This window comes from Perognathus longimembris, chromosome 1 (genome assembly GCF_023159225.1).
Source record: "Perognathus longimembris pacificus isolate PPM17 chromosome 1, ASM2315922v1, whole genome shotgun sequence".
NCBI classification, from domain to species: Eukaryota; Metazoa; Chordata; class Mammalia; order Rodentia; family Heteromyidae; genus Perognathus; species Perognathus longimembris.
The window spans coordinates 162017078-162039087 of record NC_063161.1 but is presented as its reverse complement, the minus strand read 5'-3'; the positions used below and the strand labels follow the sequence as shown (position 1 = coordinate 162039087).

Below are 22010 nucleotides of genomic sequence, written 5' to 3'. Positions count from 1 at the left end.
CGTGGCTGGCCAGGAGGGGCCATGCTGACTCCTTGTGCGAGGCCTCGCAGGACCTCCTTCCCAGATGTCCTTGAGGATAGCAGGTCCGGGAAGGGGTAATGAGGCCATAAACAGCGAGAGCCCAGGGGCCCCTTCTCAGAGCCAGGGGGCTGAGTGTGCACTGCCGGCTCCTGGGCCTCCTGAGGCAGAGGGAGGGGTGCTAGGTGGTGTGATCTGGGGAGGAACGCCAAGACAGGTGGTGTGACCCGGGGAGGAACGCCAAGACACACTCAGGGACTGGCACACCAACGCTTTTAATTCCTGTGGGCCAGGCGGGTCTGAGGCGTGGCAGGGTGGCGTGTCGCCGGCAGGCGAAGGAAGGAGCAGGGCCAGCCCCTCCGGAGGGGCCTCAGAGAGAGCAGAGTCCCGACTGGGCCGCTGACAGGGCCTCAGTAGCCGTCGTCCGCCCATGTGACCTCGTAGTCAGGATACTTGGCCTTGATCTTCTCCGTGGAGACCGAGTGCTGGGCACGACCATAGCCCTAGAAGGAGGAGGCCGCTGCTCAGCTTAGCCCTTCACAATGGGGGGCCACCCAGCAAAACTCCGAGAACAGGCGTGGGAAGGGCAGTCGAAGCCACCCTGGGGTCCTGGGGGCTGGTGGGCTCCGTGGGGGTCTTTGCGAGGAGAGGGTCGGAGCTTGAGTTCACCCACAGGGCCCAAAGAGCCACGCGTGAGACCCACTAGGCCTCTGGGACAGGGAGCGCGGGCAGCCCGAGGCAGCTGACCTCCTGCCCACTGCCTTGGTGCAGCACGGGGAATGCGAGGGGATCCGTGGGGCCCTCGAGCTGGAGCTCTACCCCGAGGGAGGGGGGCTGAGGGATGGCTCAGGCTACTTTGTGGGGTCGGGGTTAGGCTGGAGCCTGGGCTCACCATGGAGTAGCCGTACACATGGATCTTCTTGTCCTGACTCTGGTGGGAGATGCGACCGCCGCCCAGACACTCACAGTCGTACCCCTCCTTCTGCAGCTCGCCGGACACTTTGTCGTAAATGTCGGCTAGAATAGGGAGAGGGGCCTCAAGCGGTGCCCTGGTTGCCTTCGGAGACCAGACCCTAGGTTCTGGGTGTAGAGGTCTGAAACCTCAGCCCCGCGCAGCCCCCTCCCCGCGTGGAGGGGGGCCATGCAGACGAGGAGGGGGTGCTCTGAGAGCGGGGAGAGGTCCAGATACGGAGAGTCGGTCAGGGTGCCCCCGCGATGCCCCGACTGTCCACGCTCCCGCAAGGCACAGGGGTCTGGCACCAGACGCCTCCCCTTAGCACCCAGCCCGGTCTCCAGCCTTCACCCCGGCCCGCCGGGGCTCCGCCCTCGTGTCAGCTCCGCCCCACCCGCCAGGCCCCGCCCCCGCGTCGGCCCCGCCCCCGCCAGGCCCCGCCCTCACCGTGGTACTCGGCCCACTTGTAGCCGCGCACGATCTCCTTGCGCTCCTCGGCCTCAGCCCCGGAGGCCGGCCTCGAGTGGACTCGAATCAGCACGTACTTGAAGACGCCCTCGGGGTCGATGTCCACATCGGGGATCTCAGCGAGGCCCGCCGCCGCCATGTTCCCGGGCGCGCCCGGCTCGGGGTTTCACGGCTCTGCACAGCGCCGGCCAATCGCGCGGGGAGATGCTTACCGAAGCTCAGCGCCTCCGCCAATCACAACGTCCACGCACGGCACGGCCTGGCCAATGGCGGCCCAGCTCGTTGCGGCCTCGGGACCTCGCCGACCCGCCCGCCGGGGACGCGGCCTACCTCGTGGCGCTTGCGGGCGGCCCACGGGGCGGTTCTGCCTGGGTGTCGGGGCCGGCGCGGACGGACGGACGTGGGAAGGCCCCGCCCGCGCGCCCCGGCCTCCTCCGCCTCCGCCCCGCTCTGGCCCTCCGCCCCGGCCTCCTCCTCCTCCGCCCCGCGCGCCCCGGCCTCCTCCTCCTCCGCCCCGCCCCGCGCGCCCCGGCCTCCTCCTCCTCCGCTGCCGCCCCGCGCGCCGCTCTCGCCCTCCTCCTCCTCCGCCCCGCTCTGGCCCTCCGCCCCGGCCTCCTCCTCCTCCGCCCCGCGCGCCCCGGCCTCCTCCTCCTCCGCCCCGCCCCGCGCGCCGCTCTCGCCCTCCTCCTCCTCCGCCCCGGCCTCGCCCCCCGCGCCGCTCTCGCCCTCCTCCCTGGCCTCCCCCGCCCCGCGCGCCGCTCTCGCCCTCCTCCCTGGCCTCCCCCGCCCCGCGCGCCGCTCTCGCCCTCCTCCTCCTCCGCCCCGGCCTCGCCCCCCGCCCCGCGCGCCGCTCTCGCCCTCCGCCCCGGCCTCCCCCGCCCCGCGCGCCCCTCCTCCTCCGCCGTCGCCCAGTAAAGAGGCAGCCGCGGCAGCCACGTTCAAGTTCTAGTTTACTTGGTTCGAAAGCATTCTCCCGCCGGAAGGGACTCGAGCTGGGCGTCCCCGCGAGCCGGCAGCGAGCGGGGCGGGAAGCAGAAGCCCCGCGGCGAGGGCGGGCGCAGGGCGGAGGCCCACGACTCTGGTGCTGGGCGCCCTCTCCCGGTCCCGAGGCCCCGCCGCTGCGGAGCCCCGGGCGGCGGGGCGTGGGGCCGGGTCTGCCGGGGGTGCGCTTTCCACGGCGCAGCAGGCGGGGCCAGGGCGAGCTCGCCGGGGCTTCCGAGGGGCCCGGCGGCTTGACCGCAGGGGAGGCGGCGCCGCCACTCCGGCCCACCCCAGGCCGAGCCACCTCGCCCGCTCCTGCAGCCGCCGTCACCCACTGCTCCGTCGTCTTCTCGGCCCGAACACATGCCCACGGCCACCCGGCCCCACGGCCCGCCCGCCGGTCCCTTCTCAGCACATGAGGGCCTGACCTGGAGCCCGCTGCGGGGCGGGGCGGGGGGGGCTCTTGTTGGGTGCGCGTGGGTGCCACGCGCAGCCCGGTTTCAGCTCTGGCTGGGCGGCTCGAGCCTTGGCCATGGACCCCAGAATCATCCCAACCCCTCCTTCGGGGCAGTCGGCTCTCCCTGCGGGGCCCAGGCCGGACAGGTGAGCCCGCCCCGCCCCGCCCCGCCCCGCGCACCACTCAGCCGGAGGCGGAGGGGAACCGGCAGCCCGGGAGAAAGGCCTCTGGGCGGGCACAGCCCCGAGGGCTGCGGGGCGCCCTGAGAGTGGTGACACTAGGCTTTGGTCAGCACACACTCCTGCGGGGCGGGGGGGGGGGGTCGGGGCTGGCAGGCTCCAGAGAGCCCGCGACTGGCGGGGACCGGGTGTGCGCGGCGGGACGCTCCGAGGGAAGGCAGCGCCGGGTCCTCTGGCCCACCCCGCCTCCCAGCGGGGAGCACCGAGGGCGAGGACCGGCCTCTGGGAGGCCCTGAGGGCTGACAAGATGGGGCAGGGCCCGGGGGCGGGGGGGGGGGGGGAAGCAGGCGGCCCGCGGGGACCGCAGCGGGGGGTGCGGGCGGGGAGGGCGGCCCGCGGCTCACATGATGTCGTCCAGCAGGTTGGCGCTGGCCACCCAGTCCAGCGCGCGCGGCTCGGAGGCGGCCATGATCATGCACATGAAGGGGCGCCCGGTGCGCCGGTCGGTGGGGTAGATGGTGGTGGGCGTGAAGCGCCGGTTCGCCTCCACGAACTCGCAGAGCTGCTCGTAGACGCGCGGGAACTCGTGGCGGAGGAAGACGCCGCGCAGCCGCAGCTCGCGCTGGATGTGGATGAAGGCCACCTCGCGCGCGCGCCGGCCGGCCTCGCCCTCCTGGTCCAGGCCCGCGGTGCCGGGCGGCGGCGTCAGGATCAGCGTCTCCATGTCGGGCTCGCGGCCTCGCGCCGGGGGCGGGCGCGCGGGGCTGCCGGCCGCCAGCGCCACCTTGGCGAACTTGCGCACCGTGGGGCCGGGGCTGCGCGGCGCGGGCCGGGCCGGGGTCCCGGGCGGGGCGGCGCCCGGGCCCACGGCCACCGACACGCTGAGCAGGAAGCACTCGGCCGGCTCGTACTGCCGCCCGGCGGCCGCCAGCTCCCGGGCGTAGCCGCCCAGGGGCTCGGCGTGGGCCGCCAGCTCGCGCAGCGACAGGTAGGTGGGCGACAGCAGCAGCCCCTCGAGGCCGAAGCGGAGGAAGTTGTCGGCGGAGCCGGGGCTCGGGAAGCCCAGGAACAGCACGCCGCGGCCGCGGGACAGGAAGCCGACGCGCGCGATGCGGGAGAAGGCGCGGTGCACGGGCCCGCTGTCGCGGCAGAACTGCAGCACGTGGCGGCAGGCGCTGCCCACGCGCCCGTACACGCAGCGCGCCTTGTGCGCGTCCCAGTCCTGGCGGCGGCACAGGCGCGAGCAGTAGAAGGTGTAGCAGCTGTGGCAGGACTTGAAGTAGAGGCAGGCGTTGAACATGGTCTCGGTGCGCCGGCAGCGCGCGTTGGAGCAGGTCATCAGGTCGTCCTCGTCGGCGCTGGGCTCCGGGGACGCGTCCGCCGCCGCCGGGTCCGCGCCGCTGCCGGCCGAGGCCGGGGACGCGCGCGGCGGCGGCGGCGAGCGCGCTCCCGCCCCGGGGCCCGCGGGCCGCGAGTCCAGCAGGCGGCGCAGCTGGCGGCCCGGGCCCTCGGCGGCGGCGGCGGGGGGCTCGGGGGGGCCGAGGGCCCCGCGGCCGGCCGGGGAGCGCGAGTCGATGACCAGGTCCGTGATGAGCTCGTCCAGCTGCTCCAGGCTGCGCTGGCGGCTGGCGGGCGCGGGCGCGGGCGCGGGCGGCTCCCAGCCGCGGGCGCCGGGGCGCGGGGCGGCGCGCAGGTCGTTGTCGGTGATGGTGATCTCGGGGGTGACGTACCAGTTGCGGCCCAGGCCCTCTCCGGCGCGGCCCTTGTCCGACAGCGAGGTCTCGGACAGCGACAGCGCCGCGTAGCGCCTGGGCGACGTGGACAGGTTCACGACGACGGGCGGGCGCCGGGCCTCGGGGGGCTCGCGCGCCTCCCGCCCCAGCAGGTTCTCGTAGCTGCGGCCGCGGCCCAGGGGGTCCTCCCGGCGCGGCCCCGGCGCCAGGATGTTGTCCCAGGACCGAGAGTAGTGGCGGCTGTCGGTGGCCAGCCGCGGCGGGCTGGTGCCGGTGCCGCCGTGCCACGAGGCCAGCAGCGGGCCGGGGCCGGGGCCGGGGGCGGGCGCCGCCTGCAGGGTGCGGTACGGCCGCGGCCCCCAGTCGGCCCAGGCGGCGCTGCCGCGCTGGTGCGGGTAAGTCCGAGCCATGGAGTCGCGCTCGCGGTAGCGCCCGAAGTCCTCGGTGTAGAAGGCGCGGGCGCCGGGCCGGGCCCAGGCCTCGTCCGGGCAGTAGCGCGCGCCCCAGGGCGGGCCGTAGGCGCGGGCGGCCTCCCCGCAGTAGGAGCGGGAAGGCGGCTCCTGGATGGGGAAGGTGCGCACTTCCCCCGCGTAGTAGCCGCCCGCGTGCCGGGGGCTGGGCCCCGGGGGCTCCTCGGACAGGTAGGCCCGGGCGCTGTAGCCGTCGAAGGGAGGCCCGGGGCTGGCCGCGAGCCCCCCCGCGTAGCCCTCGGGCTCCTCGGTGTAGAAGAAGCGCGTGGGGCCCGGGGGCGCGGCGAAGGGCGGGTCCCGAGGCCCGGGCAGGGGCCCGTCGCAGTACAGCGCCCGCGGGTCGGCGCAGTACAAGTCGCTGGGGGTGGGGGTGCGGGACAGGGCGGCGTGGCGGGGCCCGGGGACCGTGAGGCCGTAGGCCGGCGGGGCGGCACGGGCCCGCGAGCTCCGGGCGGCGTGCCGCAGCACCGCGTCGTCGGGCTTGATGTCCAGGCGGCAGCGGACGTGCGGGGCGGGCCCCGGGGGCGGCTCGGGCGGCGCGCAGCGGCCGGGGACGGCGCAGAGCGGCGCGACGCCGCCGGGGCCCCCGCGCTGCGGCTGCAGCTTGATGGGGTGCAGCTCGTTGGCGAGCGCGCGCAGCGCGGGGTAGGCGGGCTCCCGGCGGGGCGAGCCCTCGGCCCGCGCCGCCCGCCGGGCCTCGCGTCCTCGGCGCGGCTGCACCGGGGGGGAGGCGGGCGCGGGCGCCAGGCCCTGCGGCACCCGGGGTGCGCTCTTGGAGCGCGCGCGCCGCCGAGGCTCGCCGTCCCGGGCCCGGGCGCGCGGCGGGGCGGGCTCCGGGGGCGGCGGCTCCGCGCGGGCCTCCATGGCGGGGCCGTCCAGCGCCTCCAGGAAGTCGAAGCTGCGGCAGTGGCGCTTGTTGAACGGCACGGGCGCGGCGGGCCGGGCCGCGGGCGGCTCACATGGCTGGCGCCCGGATGCGGGCCCCGGGGCCGCCACCTTGATGTCCTGGTACACGGTCGACACCAGCAAGTCCGGCGGGTCCGTGCGGGTCATCTTAAAAGGCGTCCCCAGGCTGGCGGCTCCCGTCACTTGGCCTTTCCGAGCGGCCGCCCTGGAGTGGAGGGGGAGACCCGGGTGAGGGCCGTCCTCTGCCCGCGGGCCCCTGGCCCCGTCCCGCGCCTCGGCTTACCTGGGGTGCCGGGAGAGGAGCAGCCCTGGCTGCGGGCCCGGGCCGTGGGTACTGGCGCCATGCCGGCGTCAGAGGTACCTGCGGGAGGAACCCCGCTGTCCAGCCAGCCGGCGGGGCGAAAGTGGGCCAGAAGGGCTTAGCCCGAGGCGGAGGTGCGGTCCCTGCCTCCGGGTCCCGCGGGGGGGGGGCTTTGGGTTGACCGCGTAGGCCTCCCCTTCCCCGTTAGTGACGTCTGGGCAGGGGTGGGTGGGCAGGTGCCCCTTCCTGACAGGCAAGACCCAGGTAGCAGAGTGGGGACGTGGTCCTAGGACCAGTGCCCTCTGGTGCCCATAGCGGGGATGGTGGGGTGGCTTTTGGGGGGCAGCATCCTTTTGCTGCAGTGACCTCGCTGACACTGCAGAGTCCAAGGTGAGTCCCGGGCCCTGGCGGCTCGGCGCGCGCGCACTGCGCCCAGCAGAGCCCTCCCCGCCCCCGTGCCCTTGCATGTGAGTCTCGGGTGAGGCCCTGGCCCAGCGCCCCTGAAGCCCCCTCCCTCCCCCAGGAGCCGACAGCTCCGGCGCTCCGGGGTGCCTGGGGGCACAGCTCGTCTGCAGGTGGGTTCATGAAGCCGGGCCGGTGGCCGGGCGCACGGGGGTCGCCCCGCGGGTGGGAGCCCGGAGCTCGGGCCTCCTCCCTCTCCCCGCGCCGGGAGCCAGCGCGCCGCACAGGGGAGCTGCCAGCTAGCGGGCGGCGGCGGCGGCTGGCAAAGCCCCCACGCGCGCGGAAGCGCGCCCTCCCCACGCTGTACCCTGCGGGGAGCCATGGAAACCTGTGGTTCTTCAGCCCCCGGGGCGCGGCTGGGCCCGATCCAGCCCCACGTTCAGATGTGGGCCACCGGTGCTCCGGGCGGGGGCGGGGGAGGGGCGCGGTGGTGCCGGTTCCCCTCCCCCTCCCCCTCCTCCCCGCCCCGCGCCGGGTGGCCCGGTCCCTCGGGGTCAGCCCCGGCTCAGGGGGACTTGGGGCAGGGCGGCTTTGGGGGGTCGGGGCCGCTAGGCCCCAGTGCGTGACCCCATCCCGGCCTCAGGCCCGTCGCAGCTGCCCACCCTCCCCCCCATCCCAAGCTCCAGGCCGGGTCCCGAGGCGGAGGCCCCGCCCCGGGAGGAGGCGCGGGCGCTGGCGGGGCTGCCTGCGGGAGCCTGCGGGAGCCGGGCCCGGGGACCGACACCCCGTCCCCGGGAGGAGGGGGCGGGCCGGGCCGCGCGGGACCCCAGGTTCTCCCGAGCCCACGTGGGCGCCGGGCAGCGTCCCCCCCCACCTTGCAGCCCGGCGCGGCCACCCCGGGACCGGGTCTGCGCTGCCTGGGGGTGGGGGCGCCCCATCCTCCCGCGCAGCCCCGCACAGCCCCGCACAGCCCCGCAGGCCGGGCAGCCCGTGCATGGCCGCTTACCTGGGCGTTGCCCCGCCAGCAAACCAGGGCGGGCCGAGAGCCGCGGGCCGGCTCCGCCGGGGCTCGGTGGGCTCGCTCCCTCGCTCCCTCCCCGGCGCGGCGCCGAGGCCGCGGCGCGGACGCGGCCGGACCGCTCCGTGCTGCCCCCAGCGGCGGCGGCCGGGCGGCGGGCGCTTAAAGGGGCCGCGCCCGGTGGGGGCTGTGCGGCGGGCCCGGCGGCACTGGCTCCACTTGGGGGCTGTGCCAAGCCCCCCGTTTCCCGGGAGCAGCCCAGCAGGCCCCCCAGCCCCACCTCCAGGTCCCGGGCAAGGGCAGGCCTAGGCTGCGGAGCCCGACCGAGTTCTGGCAAATGTCCCCCAAAGCCGGATCAAAAGCCGGCCGTGGGCCAGGAAGGTGGCTTAGTGGTAGTGGTGGAGTGCTCGCCTAGCATGCACGAAGCCCCGGGTTCGAGTCAGCACCACAGACGCAGAGAAGGCCGGAAGTGGCGCTGTGGCTCACGGGGTAGAGTGCTCGCCTTGAGCAAAAAGCAGCCAGGGACAGGGCTCAGGCCCTGAGTCCAAGGCCCAGGACTGGGGGTCGGGGGGCGGGCCGGCGGTGTGAGCGTGGGGAATGTGGGGGTTCTGTTGACCTGCTGACTCTGCTTCTGTGACTATGAGCTCGCTCATGGGGGACCAGCAGCTTCCATGTAACGACCACTGTGACTGAAAGGAGAGCTGCCAAGCTTCTGGAGAGTAACTGTACTGACTGGGAAGTGTGGTTAGAATGCTGAGTCTGTCACCCTGTCCACAGAATATTCGGCTTATTAGTAATACATCATATGTATAATACTGTCACCCTGACCACAAAACTCTGCTTCTGTAGTGGCCTGCCTAGCCTGTTTTTAACTTGCTTTGACCGCCCGCATGTGGCACGTGTGCTTAAATGCTCTGAGCTGTAGACTCGGGCTGCGGCCTAGACCCTCCTAAGCCTCAGCCCCCGCATGGTAGAGTGCGTTTGTATTTTCAGTCTCCTGGCCTGGCTCTCTCATTCAGCTGTCTCGGTATGGCGCGGTGGAGCGGGCGGGTACGGTGCGGTGGAGCCGGCGGGTACGGCGCGGTGGAGCCGGCGGAAGCCCGCAGGGCTGGGCAGGCGTGTGACCCCCAGCCTGACCACAGCCAGCCTCTGGGAGGCATGCCTGATTGGACCCAGACAGGAGCAGATGGCCACCCCCTGCCCCCAGCCCCGCCCCAGCCACCATCCTCTTTGGCACTGGAGACATCAAGACCTCGCCAGGTACCCAGGGCCAGATGGCCAGCTCAGCTCAGAGGGAGTCCAGCCAGGCCTAGGCTACCACTGCCCGCTCCCCTTAGGGAAGGTCTGCTTGTGGCGTACGCATGGGCCAAGGGGCCAGTTCCCTACTTGGGCCTGACAGCCCCCACCCCCACCCCGGCCAATGTGCCGAGCGTGGAACGTTCCGGGCTGTAGGGTAGGCTTTGAAGGGCAGAGCTGGCCAGCTCTTGTGTCCTGTTGAGACCTTAGCGCCGCCGCCCACTGCAGCCCTGCAGTGCCCCAGGGGCAGTGCTGGCCCAACCACCAGCTCAGTGACCAGCTGCCCGGCCCGCCTCCCCCGGCACTGGAGGGGAGGGCTCCGGAGCTGGCAGGCCGGCCCGCCCCCAGCAGGCAGCTCGGGGCATACGGCCCCCGGGGGGCTCCCATGGCCCGGGCAGAGGTGCAGTGGGTGGGCACGGCTGGGAAGGGGGTGCCGCTCAGCAGGGAGATGGCGCAGGCGCCACAGGCAGCACTTTGTGCGAAGGGGTGCACGCGGGGGGCAGGGGGGGGGGACGGTGTGTGCGTGCTCAGGGCCGCCCCGCCAGGCAGGGTGAAAGGAGGAGACACACACCTTCGTAAAACCCAAGAGCTTTATGGTCTGGTGGAGTGTCTGAGGGCCTCCCCGCGGGCACCCCCCGCTCCCCCGCACGGGGCGGCGGAGCTCCTGTGGGCCGGGACCTCGCCAGCCTCGCCCGCGGCGGCCCCTGCCAGGGCACACCTGTGCGCGGGCCGTGCCGTGGAGCCCGGGGCTCCACTGCCCGAGCCGCGGGGCGGGAAGCGGAGCCGGATGGGCATGCGGGGCCCGGGGAGAGCTCGGGAGGGCAAGCGGGTGCAGGGCTGGGTGGTGGACACCCGAGACGCCGAGCCGCCCCACGCCGTCTCTGTAAACAGACCCTTTGGGGTCCCTCCTCGGCCTGTCACATCCCTGAGAAACGCCGGGGACTGGCTGCAGTCCGCCAGGCCAGCCGCGGCCGGCCGCCCCTCCCTCCCTGCAGAGCAGGCTCGGCCGGCCGGGTGCGGCCCGGTACCTGTGGCGGCTGCCCGTGGGCCTGACCGCCAGCACTCGGCCTCGGGCCTCGCCCAGCATGGGAGTGAACGCCACGTGGGCCAGGCCGACGGGGACGCGGCAGCGGCTGGGGGGAGGCAGCGGGGCGGGGCGGGGGTCGGCTGCGGGGGCAGGCCTAGAGCTCTTCGTAGTCCCCGCCCCCGGGGTGGCGGCTGCCGGGAGCCCCGCCCCCGAGGAAGGCCTCCAGCTCGGCCGCCGCCTTCTGCTCCTTGCTGCGAGGGGGCTTCCTCTTTCTCTTCCGCTCCTCCTTGCTCTCCTCCTTGTCCTTGCTCTTCTTGTGCTTGCTCTTCTTCTTGGCGGTCTTCTCTTCTTCCTGGAAGCAGGAAGAGGGGCATCGGAGTCACCAGGAGCCGCCGGGAGGCAGGTCCCTGGTCGGCCTGCAGGGCCGTGGAGGGTGGGCTGGTACCTCTTTGCTCTTCTTCTTCTTCTTCTTCTTGTCCTTAGAGGATGGCTTGCCATCCTTATCTGCAGGGGAAAGACAGCCTCAGCTCCTGCCGCAGCCGCCTCGCACAGGAAGGCACGGGCCTCTGCAGGCGCCCCGCTCCCAGCCCGCCCTGCCACACCGGTGCCTTGGGGCCCCCAGCACTCTTTAGCTGATGTGTCTCAATGCCTTCCCCTCCACTGGGGCCAAGATCCTGCTGGGAGATGGGGGGACCGGGCCAGGGCACCGGAGCCACCCAGAGCCACGGGCGCCCCTGTTGCAGACCATGCGCACTCCATCCGCGCCGTAGGGCCGGGTTCGGAGTGAGCTCTCTGTGAGCCAGCCGCCGGGCTCCCCAAGCTACTCCACCCTCCAGCCCGGCCCTGGCCCAAAGCCCTGACACCCGAAAGCCCGCGTGCCGACACTACAGCTGACACGGCAAGGGAGAGCCGTGGCGTAGACTTCCGGCTCCGGAAGGTGCTCCGGAGCCCGCCGGGACCAACGGCTGCAGTGAGGGGAGAAGCCCCAGGCAGAAGTGGCCTTCCAAAACACAGGATGGGGACGGAGGGAAAGCAGGAGGAAACGAGGGCGCGGGTAACACTGTTAGAGAACAAATGTGGTAGAGTGCTTGCCTAGCACATGCATGAAGCCCTGGGTTCGATTCCTCAGTACCACATACACTGAAAATGCTGGAAGTGGTGCTGTGGCTCAAGTGGTCCAGTGCTAGCCCTGAACACAGGCTCAGGGATGGTGCCCAGAATCAGCAAAAACAAGAATAAAAAGCCAAAAAGAAAACAAATGTACCCATTACCTTACTTAGGCAACTAACCCCTCTTTACAATAAAACAAGACTTTTTCTTTCTTGCCAGCCTTGGACTCAGGGCCTGAGCACTGTCCCTGACTTCTTTTTGCTCAAGGCTAGCACTCTGCCACTTGAGCCACAGCACCACTTCTGGCCGTTTTCTGTATATGTGGTGCTGGGGAATCGAACCCAGGGCCTCATGTATACGAGTCAAACACTCTTGCCACTAGGCCATATTCCCAGCCCCCAAAACAAGACTTAAAACACCAGATGAGGAAGGACGGCCGGGCTGGGTCGGCTCTGGCTCCAGGGGGCGGCAGGGCTGGCGGGGCGGGCAGGGCCAGGCCTACTCACCTTCCTCACTACTGTCCTTGCGCCCTGTCTCTTCCAGGCCCAGCCCGAAGAGATCAGAGTCGTCCTTCAGTCTGAAGGAGGGAGCTGGGGGCTTGGGGGGCACGGGGGGCTGGGCAGGGCCCGTGTCTTCGTCAGTCACGTCGGAGAGGTCTTCTCTCACAGGGAACTCGTCCTGGAGGAGCAGGAGGAAATGCCACTGTCCCCGTCCCTCTCCCACGGGACTCCTGAAGCAGGCCTCTGCTCAGGACGATTAGCGGGGCTCACAGACCCGTGGACCAGGGGACGCCAAGCCAGTACCTGCGGGGCTCCCTCCCCGGGAGCCCCTCCCCGTCCCACTAGGACCCCAGAAGACCCAGGCTTGCTGGTCAGCGGCTGTTTTTACCCCTCTCCGCTGTGCATCCGAGTCTTCGCTCTCAAAGTCGGGGTCGTCCATGACAAAGGACAGCATCTGGGCAGCGATGGGCCCCTCGGGGTCGCTCTCTGAGGAGGATGCCTGCTCGCCCTTGCCTTCCTGGGGTCTGTGCACGCCCTCGGTGGGGGGCTTGGTGCTGCTGACCTCGGGCGCCGACTGGGCAGAGCGCTTGCTCGGCCGGGGGGGTGCTTCTGCATGTGTGGGAGTCATCTTCGTTTGCGACTTGGCCTTGGTGGAGGAACTGCAGGGCGAGGGCAAGTGTGGGCTTTGCCACCACCCAGGCCGCTCCCGCCCTCAGCCCCTGGCGAGTCCCGGAGGAAAGGGGCCCTCGAGCAGCCGTACCGCTTTTGTTCTGGTTCTGGCCGTGGCTGCGGAGCTAGGGCGGCGGCTGCAGGGTGACCCGCCGCCACCTCAGCCTCCTCCTCGCTCGACAGACTGACATTCTTACTGGGGACCGGGACCGAGGGCAGCAGGGGTTTGCCACGCGGCTGGTCTTCAAGGTCCACATCGTCCTGGAAACCTGCTACCATGGGGTTCCCTCCCAGGGTCTCCCCATCACTGCAAAGGAAGGGCAGCAGTCACCAGAGCTGTTCGGCGTCGCCAGGTCCCCGCCCTGCCTGGGGCACTGCCCCCTCGGCCCTGGTCTCGGGTGGAAGACTTCTTCCCAGCTCTTCTGAGCAGAGCTGTGTGGGGAAGCATGGAGCTTGATGGATGGGGGTGCCCTGAAGCTGGCCGTGAGGGGGCCGGGGGGGGGGGGTGGGAGGAAGCCAGCGCCAAGGCCTCCGGGCTGTACTGGGGTGTTTTTTTTTGTTTTTTTTTTTTTCTTTTCCAGTCCTGGGGCTTGGACTCAGGGCCTGAGCACTGTCCCTGGCTTCTTTTTGCTCAAGGCTAGCACTCTGCCACCTGAGCCACAGCGCCACTTCTGGCCGTTTTCTGCATATGTGGTGCTGAGGAATCGAACCCAGGGCCTCATGTATACGAGGCGAGCACTGTTGCCACTAGGCCACATCCCCAGCCCCGGGGTTTGTGTTTTTAGAAGGGAAGCCTCTCGGTCCACGAGAGAGATGCTGGCGGTGCCACTCAAGACGGGCTCTGGCAGGCGGGAGTGACCCCAAGGTCCTGCCGCAAGCTCAGCCCGACACTCGAGTGGTCAGAAGACAGGGGACAGGACAGGAGTCACCGAGCCCAGACCCCGGAGCGGGGAGAGGCCTGCGCGGTCCTCACGGAGAGCTGCAGCCTTTCTCTGTTCACCAGGGCCAGCCGGGTGGGCTTGCCGGGGACCCTGACCCCCACGGACCCAGGACGCCGGCCTTCCTTCAGTCAGGGGTATCCGAGGTAGGCCGCCCCCACTGTCCCAGGGTGGCCAGTGGCCTGGTGGTGCGTCTGGGCAGAGCCGAGCCTTCAGGTCCTCCAGCCCAGCTCCGCCTCCGTCCTCGGTGGTGAGGAGCTCCGCCGTGGGTCCTCCTCACCTGTCACTGTCCTGCGCCGGCACCTTGGCCCCCGCCCTCTTCTCCTCCCTAGGCAGGGTGGCGTCCTCCAGAAAGCTCCGGTCAAGGCCATCCTCAGGAACAAACTCCTCGACGTTCTCAACTCTCTCGAGAGCTTCTGTAGCTGGGACTGCCTCTGTTGACGGCAGAGGCTGGGTGCACCCGACCCCTCCCCAGCCCATCTCTGTTCCCCAGCCAAGACCCACGCCCCCGGGAGAGCCCCCCAAACAGACTGGAGAGCGCCACTGTGGCTCAGGCACCACCGCCCGGCTGTGGGGTAGAGTGCTTCTAGGGCCGGGCCACGGGACCAGCCCACAAAGCTCACGAGGCCCCTTAAGGGGCCAGGAGCCGCCATGCCACACACGCCCACCTTGGGAAAGGCTCACCTGGAGGCGAAGGGCTGGCGTCCGCAGCTGGCGAGGCCCCAAACAGCCGGGAGATGAGGCTGCGCCGGGGGGCGGGGGCGGTGGGGGGCGGGGCCTCCACGGGAGGGGCGGGGCAGGTGGGCAGCGCTGCGGGGCAGGCGGATGGGGTGCCCAGGGGCAGCTGCGGTGTGCTGGGGCTGGAGCTCCCGGTGGACACGGCACTTGGCGGCACAACGGGCGACTGAGAGCCGGAGGATGGGCTCTGCCCGTTGGCGGCCACGGGGGAAGCGTGGCCACGGCTGCGGGCCTCCATCGCCTCAAGGAAGCTGTGGAGGGGGGGCGGGCGCGGGCGTGAGCAAGGAGCCCGCTCTCCGCGTCCGTCTGCCAGGGCCCTTGCGTCTTCCCGCTAGCGGCCGCCCACTGACAGGCTCCTCGGCCCCGGGCGCCCTCCACAGGGACGGGACCCACCACCACCACCACCACCACGTGGCTTGTTCTGAGAGGGACGTGGAGTCGGGACTCACACAGCCGCCCCTCCACACCTCACAAACCTAGGTCCTCTGCACACCGCGCTGTGCTCCCGCAGCCACTAGAGAGGACCAGAGCAGAAGCGCCCAGGGCTGTGGGCCACCAGAGCCCCCCAGAGCCCGGGGTCTACAGAGGGCCTGCTTCTGGCTCTGCATAGCTCCACTTATAGTTCTGAGCCACTGGCGCTGTACACGTGCTTGTCTGACTGATCTTATCACTGCATGTGAATAATACAAAGCCTCAGTAGGTGACACAGCAACGCTGCTGTCCTGGGGGATGTGTTCCCTCCGCCCTGGATGTGGGGGGCTCTATCTTGTCTCCACAGCAGAGACCCACATCTGTGGACACCAGGGCCCACTGGCAGCAGGGTGCAGACAAGGCCTACGTGTCCCCAACGCCGGCCCACGTACATGCTGTAGTTCTGGTCCTCGGTCTCCTGCTGTACCGACAGTTCCTCCAGCGTGGCATCGATGTCCAGCTGGTTTGTCTCCAGCTGCCGCAGCAGGGTCTCCCTCTGGAAGGGGAGGGGACATGGCTGAGAGGCATGCCTCCCTCCGCGCCCCCATACAGGAGTGGGGACCTAACTGCCTAGGTGCCCAAAGGGCACCCAGAGACTCAGAAGGTAGCCCCTTCCACGCTCACAGTGGGACGCCGAAGTCTTAAGCCCTGATGTGTGGACAGCAGTGCCCCCCAGGCCCAGCCTCTGCTGGCTCCACCAGCCACTCGCCCCACACAGCTGTGGTCACTCGTGCACAAGCAGCCCCGGAAGCGCCAGAGGCGGCTTCAAGGAAGACTGCCAGCCACGGCCTGGGCCTGGAGATCAGAGTCTGGGTCAGGCTGCCACTGGGGCTCCTAGTCAATATGGCTCCTTACATTTCGACTAAAAAACATGTTTTTTGCAGGTCACTGGTCTTGAACTCAGGGCTTGGGCGCTGTCCCTGAGCTGCTTTTGCTCAAGGCTAGGCTCTACCACTTGAGCCACAGCGCCACTTCTGCACTTCTGGGTTTTCTGGTAATTTATTGGAGCGGAGTCTTGTGGACTTTCCTGCTGGGGCTGGCTTTGAACCATAATCCTCAGAACCTCAGCCTCCCGAGTAAAGATGACAGGCGTGAGCCACCGATGCCCGGCTTAAGCTCAAATCTTGGAAGAAATGCCACCCCCTCAGTTACAGTGGCCACACGGAGGCGCCAGGCCAGGTGTGTGTGGTATAGTTTCCAAGCAGGCCTGTAGAGTTGCTGCTGGCCCAGAAATGGGACCCGGCAAAGCTGTGGGATGTCCAGAGCCACACCAGGGTTTTGGTAAAGCGCAAACAACCACAGAAAAAGAAGGAGCACCTGCAGATTCAAGAGGCCTGGGTGTAAGTCATGCTCCATGGTAACAGTAAAGGGAGCCAAGAGAACAATGCAGAACAGCAGGACCCGAGGGAATAAACAGGCGTGTGCTGACGGGCAGCCGAGAGCCTCGCTTCTGAAATAAGGACATGCGACCTGAAGAGAAATGCCAAGCCCCAACAGCCAAACGCGGTAAGGGAACCTGGCTTACACCCTATTCTGCTCACGGGCCAAATACCTTCTGATTTAAAGAATTCTTTACATCTTTGGATGTACAATGTATAAAAGCAGAACAGTGAAGCCTGCTGAATCTGTTCAAAGTGAGGGGGGTGAGGGCGGGGTGGTGAAGGGGACACATTTGTCGGGGAGTGGGAAGGGGCACAGCTGACTGGGACACACTGTGTGCATTAACGGGAACATCACGATGAAACCCCCTTATATAACTAATACACACTAACTCAAAATGGACAACAGAAATGCGCGAGGTGTCACGGGCTATCTCACTGTACCAAACATAGTTTGCCCTATAAATTACAGATTAAAAACAAATTACAATTAAAAACAAAACTAGGGGGGCTGGGAATACAGCCTAGTGGTAGAGTGCTCGCCTTGTATACATGAAGCCCTGGGTTCCATTCCTCAGTACCACATAGATAGAAAAAGCCAGAAGTGGCGCTGTGGCTCAAGTGGCAGAGTGCTAGCCTTGAGCGGGAAGAAGCCAGGGACAGTGCTCAGGCCCTGAGTCCAAGGCCCAGGACTGGCAAAAAGCCAAAACAAAACTAGCACCATGCCACATGCCTCCTCCTGTCTGCTTGTGTGTTCTCTCCTGGCTCTCCTCCGGTCACCATGGCGTCCCACTTCAGCTCCCCACTGGAGCTGGTCTGGGTTGCTGGTATTGCTTTCCTGTTCTTTCTTTCCTCTCCCACTCTTACAGCTCTGTTTTCTGACAGTGTTAAGTGTAGTTGAGAGACTGCAGGCCTTTGTGACAAGAGCCCCCCATTTGCTAGCTTTCCAATAAAAACTCCCAATTAAAAAACAAACCAACAACCAGAATCCTAGCTACTCAGGAGGCTAAGATCTGAGCTGAGGACCCCGGTTCAAAGCCACTCTGGGCATGAAAGTCTGTGACACTCATCTCCAATTAGCCACCAGAACACTGGATGTGGCACTGTGGCTTGAAGTGGTAGAGCTCTCAGGGACAGTGTCCCAGTCCCCAAGTTCAAGCTCCACAACTGATAAAAACCAAACAGACAAAAAGCTGCGTGCCAGTGGCTCACTCCTGCAATCCGAGCTACTGTGGAGGCTGAGATCTGAGGATCATAGTTCAAAACCAGCGTGGGCAGAAAAGTTCATGAGACTCCTATCTCCAACTTACCACCCCAAAGCTGGAAAGGTTGGTGGTCCAAGTAGTAGAGTGCTAGCATTCAGTAGAAAAAGGGACAGCATCCAGGTCTGGAGTTTAAGCCCCCAAACCAGCACAAAAACAACAATAACAACAAAACAAAAAACTTAAAGCAGGTGTGAGCGCCTCTTATTGTGGTAGTCTTTGCTGAGATGGCCTCATGGCAGAGGCCAGCTGGCTTTGAACTTTAGCCTGTCTTGCCTCACCCTCCCGAGTGCGGGGATCACAGACCTGTGCCACCATAGCCGGCAGAAGGCTTCCTGTTTAGAGGGTTTTTTTTTTTTGGTTTTTTTTTGGCCAGTCCTGGGCCTTGGACTCAGGGCCTGAGCGCTGTCCCTGGCTTCTTTTTGCTCAAGACTAGCACTCTGCCACTTGAGCCACAGCGCCACTTCTGGCCGTTTTCTACATATGTGGTGCTGGGGAATCGAACCCAGGGCTTCATGTATAGGAGGCAAGCACTCTTGCCACTAGGCCATATTCTCAGCCCTAGAGGTGTGTTTGTACTGTGCTTTCTTTCTAGAACACCCAGGGCAGTCAGGAGAGCAGAAGGCTGGGTACCAACCGCCCTGGCGATGGAGACGGTGGGCACTGGACCCCTACACACCTCCAGTGAGGTGGGGAGAGGCCTCTGGGGGGAGGGGTACACTATAAGACTCCAAGGTCTTGTCCTCAGCACCGCCTGTGTGAGCCTCATGGCTCTCAAATGGAGGACACCAGGAAAGGAAAGGCTTTGTTGCCCTAAATTCTGTGTCCTGTGGAAGGGCCATGGGTTCCCAGATCCAGGTGGAAAGCCCAGGTTTGTTCAACCTTCCTCCTGTCTACCAGCAAGCCTGAACCAGGCTTCCCCTACTGTCCTGGCCCTCTGCCCTTAGACCCATGGAGCCCCATCTCCCTCATGGTCTGGGAAGGGGCCCTGAGAAGCTACAACATGCCCAGGGCCAGAGAAACAGACATGGAGCCTCTACGCCCGCGATCAATGCCCCACAAGCCCTTTCCCGTGCTGCGCCGCATGGCAACTGGAGAAGCCCAGAGTTCCTGTAGAGTCTAGCGTCCCCCGTCACAGGGCCAGGGACACGCCACGGCTCCTATCCTGTCTGTGGTCTTCCTGTCCAAACCAAAGCCTTGGCCTAGTCATAGGAAATGTCAGGTGAGCCCAAGGAGGGGGCAGGGTGACAACTGGTGGAGGCAGGCTCCTGAGGACAGAGGAGGTCTAGATGGGCCTTGACAAAACCACGTGGAAACGTGGGACTGGGAGTGGGGTGCGTGAGGGGGAGACAGGCAGGGATGCAGAGACCCTGTGCCTCGCCAGTCAGCGCCTCACCCTAGTGAGCGGCCCTATTCCCTCGTTCATTGACCATGTAGCCCACAGGCCTCAACTTCGCCCAACAGAGGGGCCGCAGTCCAGCTGGCCCAGCACTGGAGGCTGGAGTCAGAGCCACAAGGGCTGCAGGTTCTGGAATGCCTCCCCCCGCCCCCCCCCCCAACAGGCAGCTATCTGTGACTAGGCAACCAGTGCACCTGGTGCGCTTTGCTGCCACCAACACCCCAGAAGCACAGGGGTGGGAAGACCTCGGGTGTGCTCCTCGCCCAGTGGGCCTGTCACCCATGCTCTGCAGGACGCCTCCAGTCCTCTGGGTCCTTGCTGGAGGCCAGCTTTCAAGCAGACGTCACCACTGGCATTTTCAGGGCTTGGAGAGGAGGCCTACCCTCTGCAGAGACCTGGGGAGTGCCAGCAGCCTGTTTGGCCCGTGGGGTAAGAACTCACCTGCAGCTGTAGGAATGGTATATTGAAGAACTTATGCAGGTACTTCAGGCCAAAGCTGTTCTTCATGGAAGACTCAGCATAGCGGAAGTAAGAGGAGCCTGGAGGTCTGTTTTCAAGAGAGACTAAGAGGGAGGCTCCGGGCAGGCAGCACGGCTCAGCCCCTCCCAGGCCACTGTCCCTCCCTGCAGTAGGCTCTGGAGACGCTAACACAGGCTGTCTCTGGGTGGTCTGCCTGGCACACTGCCTGGCTCACGCCCCCCACACCACCACTCACGGGGAACTAGGCCGTCCTGGCTCCCTGGATCCCGGTGTCTCAGCCTCTTGCTGCTGCTCACCACGGGCTGCGACCCCTCCCGGCTCCACCTCCAACTCAGTGTGGCTTCTGCCTTTGCTGCCCACGCTTGCATGTCTTCCCCACGGAGGGCCAGAGCACCTACCTGTCCAGGTGGTCGATGAAGTCACGCACGTCGTCCGGCAGAATGACCCGGTGCTCACCCATGTCCCGGTAGTTACCCAGCACGCACACTGGAACGTGGGTTGGCACCTTGGGCAGCTCCCGGAGGACGTAGTTGAAGGTCCTTTGGAGGGAAGGGTGTCTTAGCCTCTGCTTTTCCTGTCTGAGGTCCACCTTGCTAAGCCAGGAGTGATGACCTCTAGGTATCCAGCCTCTAATGCTAGATACCTGGGAGGTAGAGATTGGGGGATCGAGGCTGGAGGCCCGCCTAGGCACATAGGGAGGCACAAGACTCCCATTTCAACCAGGGACTGGGTGCTGTGGTGTTTGCCTGTCATTTTAATCTATGAGAGAGGCACAAGTAGGAGAACCACAGTCTAGGCTGGTGGGAGCCAATAGTGAGATTCAATCCTGAAAGTAACCAGTACAAAAATGGACTTAGCAGAGTGGCTCAAGCGTGAGAGCTCTTGCTTAGCAAGTTCAAGGCCCCGAGCTCACATCCATTACTGGGTGGCTGACTCCCCAAGAGCGCGCATCACCACCGTCAAAGTTTAGAGAAGTGAGCCACCCGACCCCCGGCATGTGCAGACACTGGGCCTGTACCAAATCCAGGTGCCACATTCCTGGTACTCGTGCCCCTACAAAAGCAGCGCCTTCCCGTGCTGCCAGGGCCACACTGAATCGAAACGCATCCCGGGGTTCTTGCAGTGTGTCCGTTTTCCCTGCTCAGTGACTCTTGGTGTGTGGACACCATCACGGGGTGTGTCTCTCTGACACTGAGGTACCCCCGGGAGGCAGATAAGCTTGACACTGCACTGAGCAATGTTTCCCAGAGTGTGGCGGGGGAGGGGGGGAGGGGAGGGAGTCAGGCACAGCTGTCCAGGCTCCACCTACCACGGGGCCACCTTGCTACTCGTCTGCAACGGCAGAGGCCTGTCTTTTAGCTCATCCTCCTGAGGGAGCGCCTCCGTCCTACTGACCCAAAAGCCGTCCTGAAGCCTGCTCCCTGGCACGATACAGCCACTGTTGAAGGCCTATGTTCCACCTTCCCATGAGCCCTGGGGCTCTGGCAGAGCCTGGCCACCCACACTCCTGTCCGGGCACTGAGAGGTCCTTGCAGCCCTTGAAGCTGGATCACCCCTGCTGCTCTGGGCCTACTCCGCCAAGGAGCCCTCAGCTCCACAGGGCAGATCTCTGGGCCTCACTGACCTCCAGGGCAGCGCCCTAGCCCCGGCTCATTCCTCTTGGGAGCCGTAAGGGCTATGAAGGCCCCCGGATCCTCAGTGGGGCTGGGGTGGCCCCTCAATGTCCACATACAATTTCACATGGACAAAGCCACTCTCCACACACCAGGCCCACAGAACACCACCACTTGTATGAGGAATCGCTAGTGTCTCTCTACCTTGTACCTCAACCAGGAGTACATAGGTGCCTCTGTGTGCTCCGTGGAACTGAGCTCATGGCCCATGGCTACCTTCTGCATCTAGGCTGCTGCCTGCAGTCCCTGGAGGCCTCCTCCACATGCGGTTGGGCTGAGTCTAGGCCTCTGATTGCTAGGCAGAGGCTGGAGACAACCACACCCATCCAGACCATGGCCACCGAGGACCTCTAAGTCCGTGTCCCTTAGACCCCAGTCAGTGTGACCCATGCCAAGTGTGAGCTTCACTCCCCAGGCTTATTCTAGCACAGGAACCTCTGCAAGACAGATACACCTGCCCACGTGTACATCGCGGTGTTCATGTATGTAGGCACTGGTATTAGCACTGGAACTCAGGGCCCTGGGCTCTTGCTTGGCTTTTTTGTTCATGGCTGGCACTGTACCACTTGAGTCATGCCTTCAAGATAAATGTCTCGTCCGGGCGCTGGTGGTTCATGCTTGTCATCCTAGCTAGTCAGGAAGCTGAGATATGAGGATCGCAGTTCAAAGCCAGCCCAGGCAGCGAAGTCCCTGAGATTCTTTTCTCCAATTAACCACCAGAAAACCGGAAGGGGTGCTGTGGCTCAAGTGGCAGAGCACCGGCCTTGAGCTGAAGAGCTTAGGGACAGCGCCAAGGCCCAGAGTTCAAGCCTCACAACCATAAAAGTCTCAGGCTGGCTTTAAACTGGGATCCTTAAGGCCTCAGCCTCTTGGGCAGCCAGGACTATAAGCAACATGCCACCTAGGCAAGATCCTGATGCGCATGTGCAATACGAGAGGAAAATCTGGTGGCACCAGCCACTGGCTATGGGGCCTAGAGGACAGGACAGATTGTCTTCCCTTGTGTTTCTAATTTTCTATGAACATGGGTTACATATACAATAATAATAAATCTTGGGGCTGGGAATATGGCCTAGTGGCAAGGGTGCTCGCCTGGTATACATGAAGCCCTGGGTTTGATTCCCCAGCACCACATATATGGAAAAAAGCCGGAGGTGGTGCCGTGATTAAGTGGCAGAGTGCT

At 66.5% G+C, this 22010-nt stretch overlaps 3 protein-coding genes across 5 annotated transcripts in view; all 3 read right to left on the bottom strand.

Moving 5' to 3' along the window:
• Window positions 1–277: 277 nt before the first annotated feature.
• Phpt1 (phosphohistidine phosphatase 1) lies at window positions 278–1744 on the bottom strand. The gene is made up of 3 exons (XM_048346276.1): window positions 1418–1744; window positions 911–1035; window positions 278–521 (listed from the first exon to the last, which is right to left on the bottom strand). The coding sequence occupies exons 1-3, from the start codon at window positions 1575–1577 to the stop codon at window positions 429–431; spliced, it is 378 nt and encodes a 125-aa protein (XP_048202233.1). The 5' UTR covers window positions 1578–1744; the 3' UTR covers window positions 278–428.
• Window positions 1745–3448: 1704 nt separating this feature from the next.
• Window positions 3449–7937, bottom strand: Ajm1 (apical junction component 1 homolog). 3 transcript variants are annotated; one of them, XM_048346247.1, is made up of 3 exons: window positions 7874–7937; window positions 6448–6525; window positions 3449–6369 (listed from the first exon to the last, which is right to left on the bottom strand). In XM_048346247.1, the coding sequence occupies exon 3, from the start codon at window positions 6309–6311 to the stop codon at window positions 3456–3458; it is 2856 nt and encodes a 951-aa protein (XP_048202204.1). In that variant the 5' UTR covers window positions 6312–6369; window positions 6448–6525; window positions 7874–7937; the 3' UTR covers window positions 3449–3455. The 3 variants fall into 3 exon arrangements, with proteins under 3 accessions (XP_048202204.1, XP_048202211.1, XP_048202198.1); XM_048346254.1 differs by lacking the exon at window positions 7874–7937 and adding an exon at window positions 7256–7339; XM_048346241.1 differs by lacking the exon at window positions 7874–7937 and having other exon boundaries at window positions 6448–6598.
• A 1820-nt stretch (window positions 7938–9757) lies between these two features.
• The window catches only part of Rabl6 (RAB, member RAS oncogene family like 6), a 28815-nt gene continuing 16562 nt past the window's right edge, over window positions 9758–22010 (bottom strand). Inside the window, exons 6-15 of the mRNA XM_048346264.1 lie at window positions 19553–19693; window positions 19116–19221; window positions 15027–15130; window positions 14110–14414; window positions 13706–13859; window positions 12579–12794; window positions 12207–12477; window positions 11825–11996; window positions 10654–10712; window positions 9758–10560 (exon numbers count right to left, since the gene is read on the bottom strand). Coding sequence (XP_048202221.1) covers window positions 10363–10560; window positions 10654–10712; window positions 11825–11996; window positions 12207–12477; window positions 12579–12794; window positions 13706–13859; window positions 14110–14414; window positions 15027–15130; window positions 19116–19221; window positions 19553–19693 — 1726 coding nt within the window. The 3' untranslated portion in view covers window positions 9758–10362. The remainder of the gene's footprint in view (window positions 10561–10653; window positions 10713–11824; window positions 11997–12206; window positions 12478–12578; window positions 12795–13705; window positions 13860–14109; window positions 14415–15026; window positions 15131–19115; window positions 19222–19552; window positions 19694–22010) is intronic.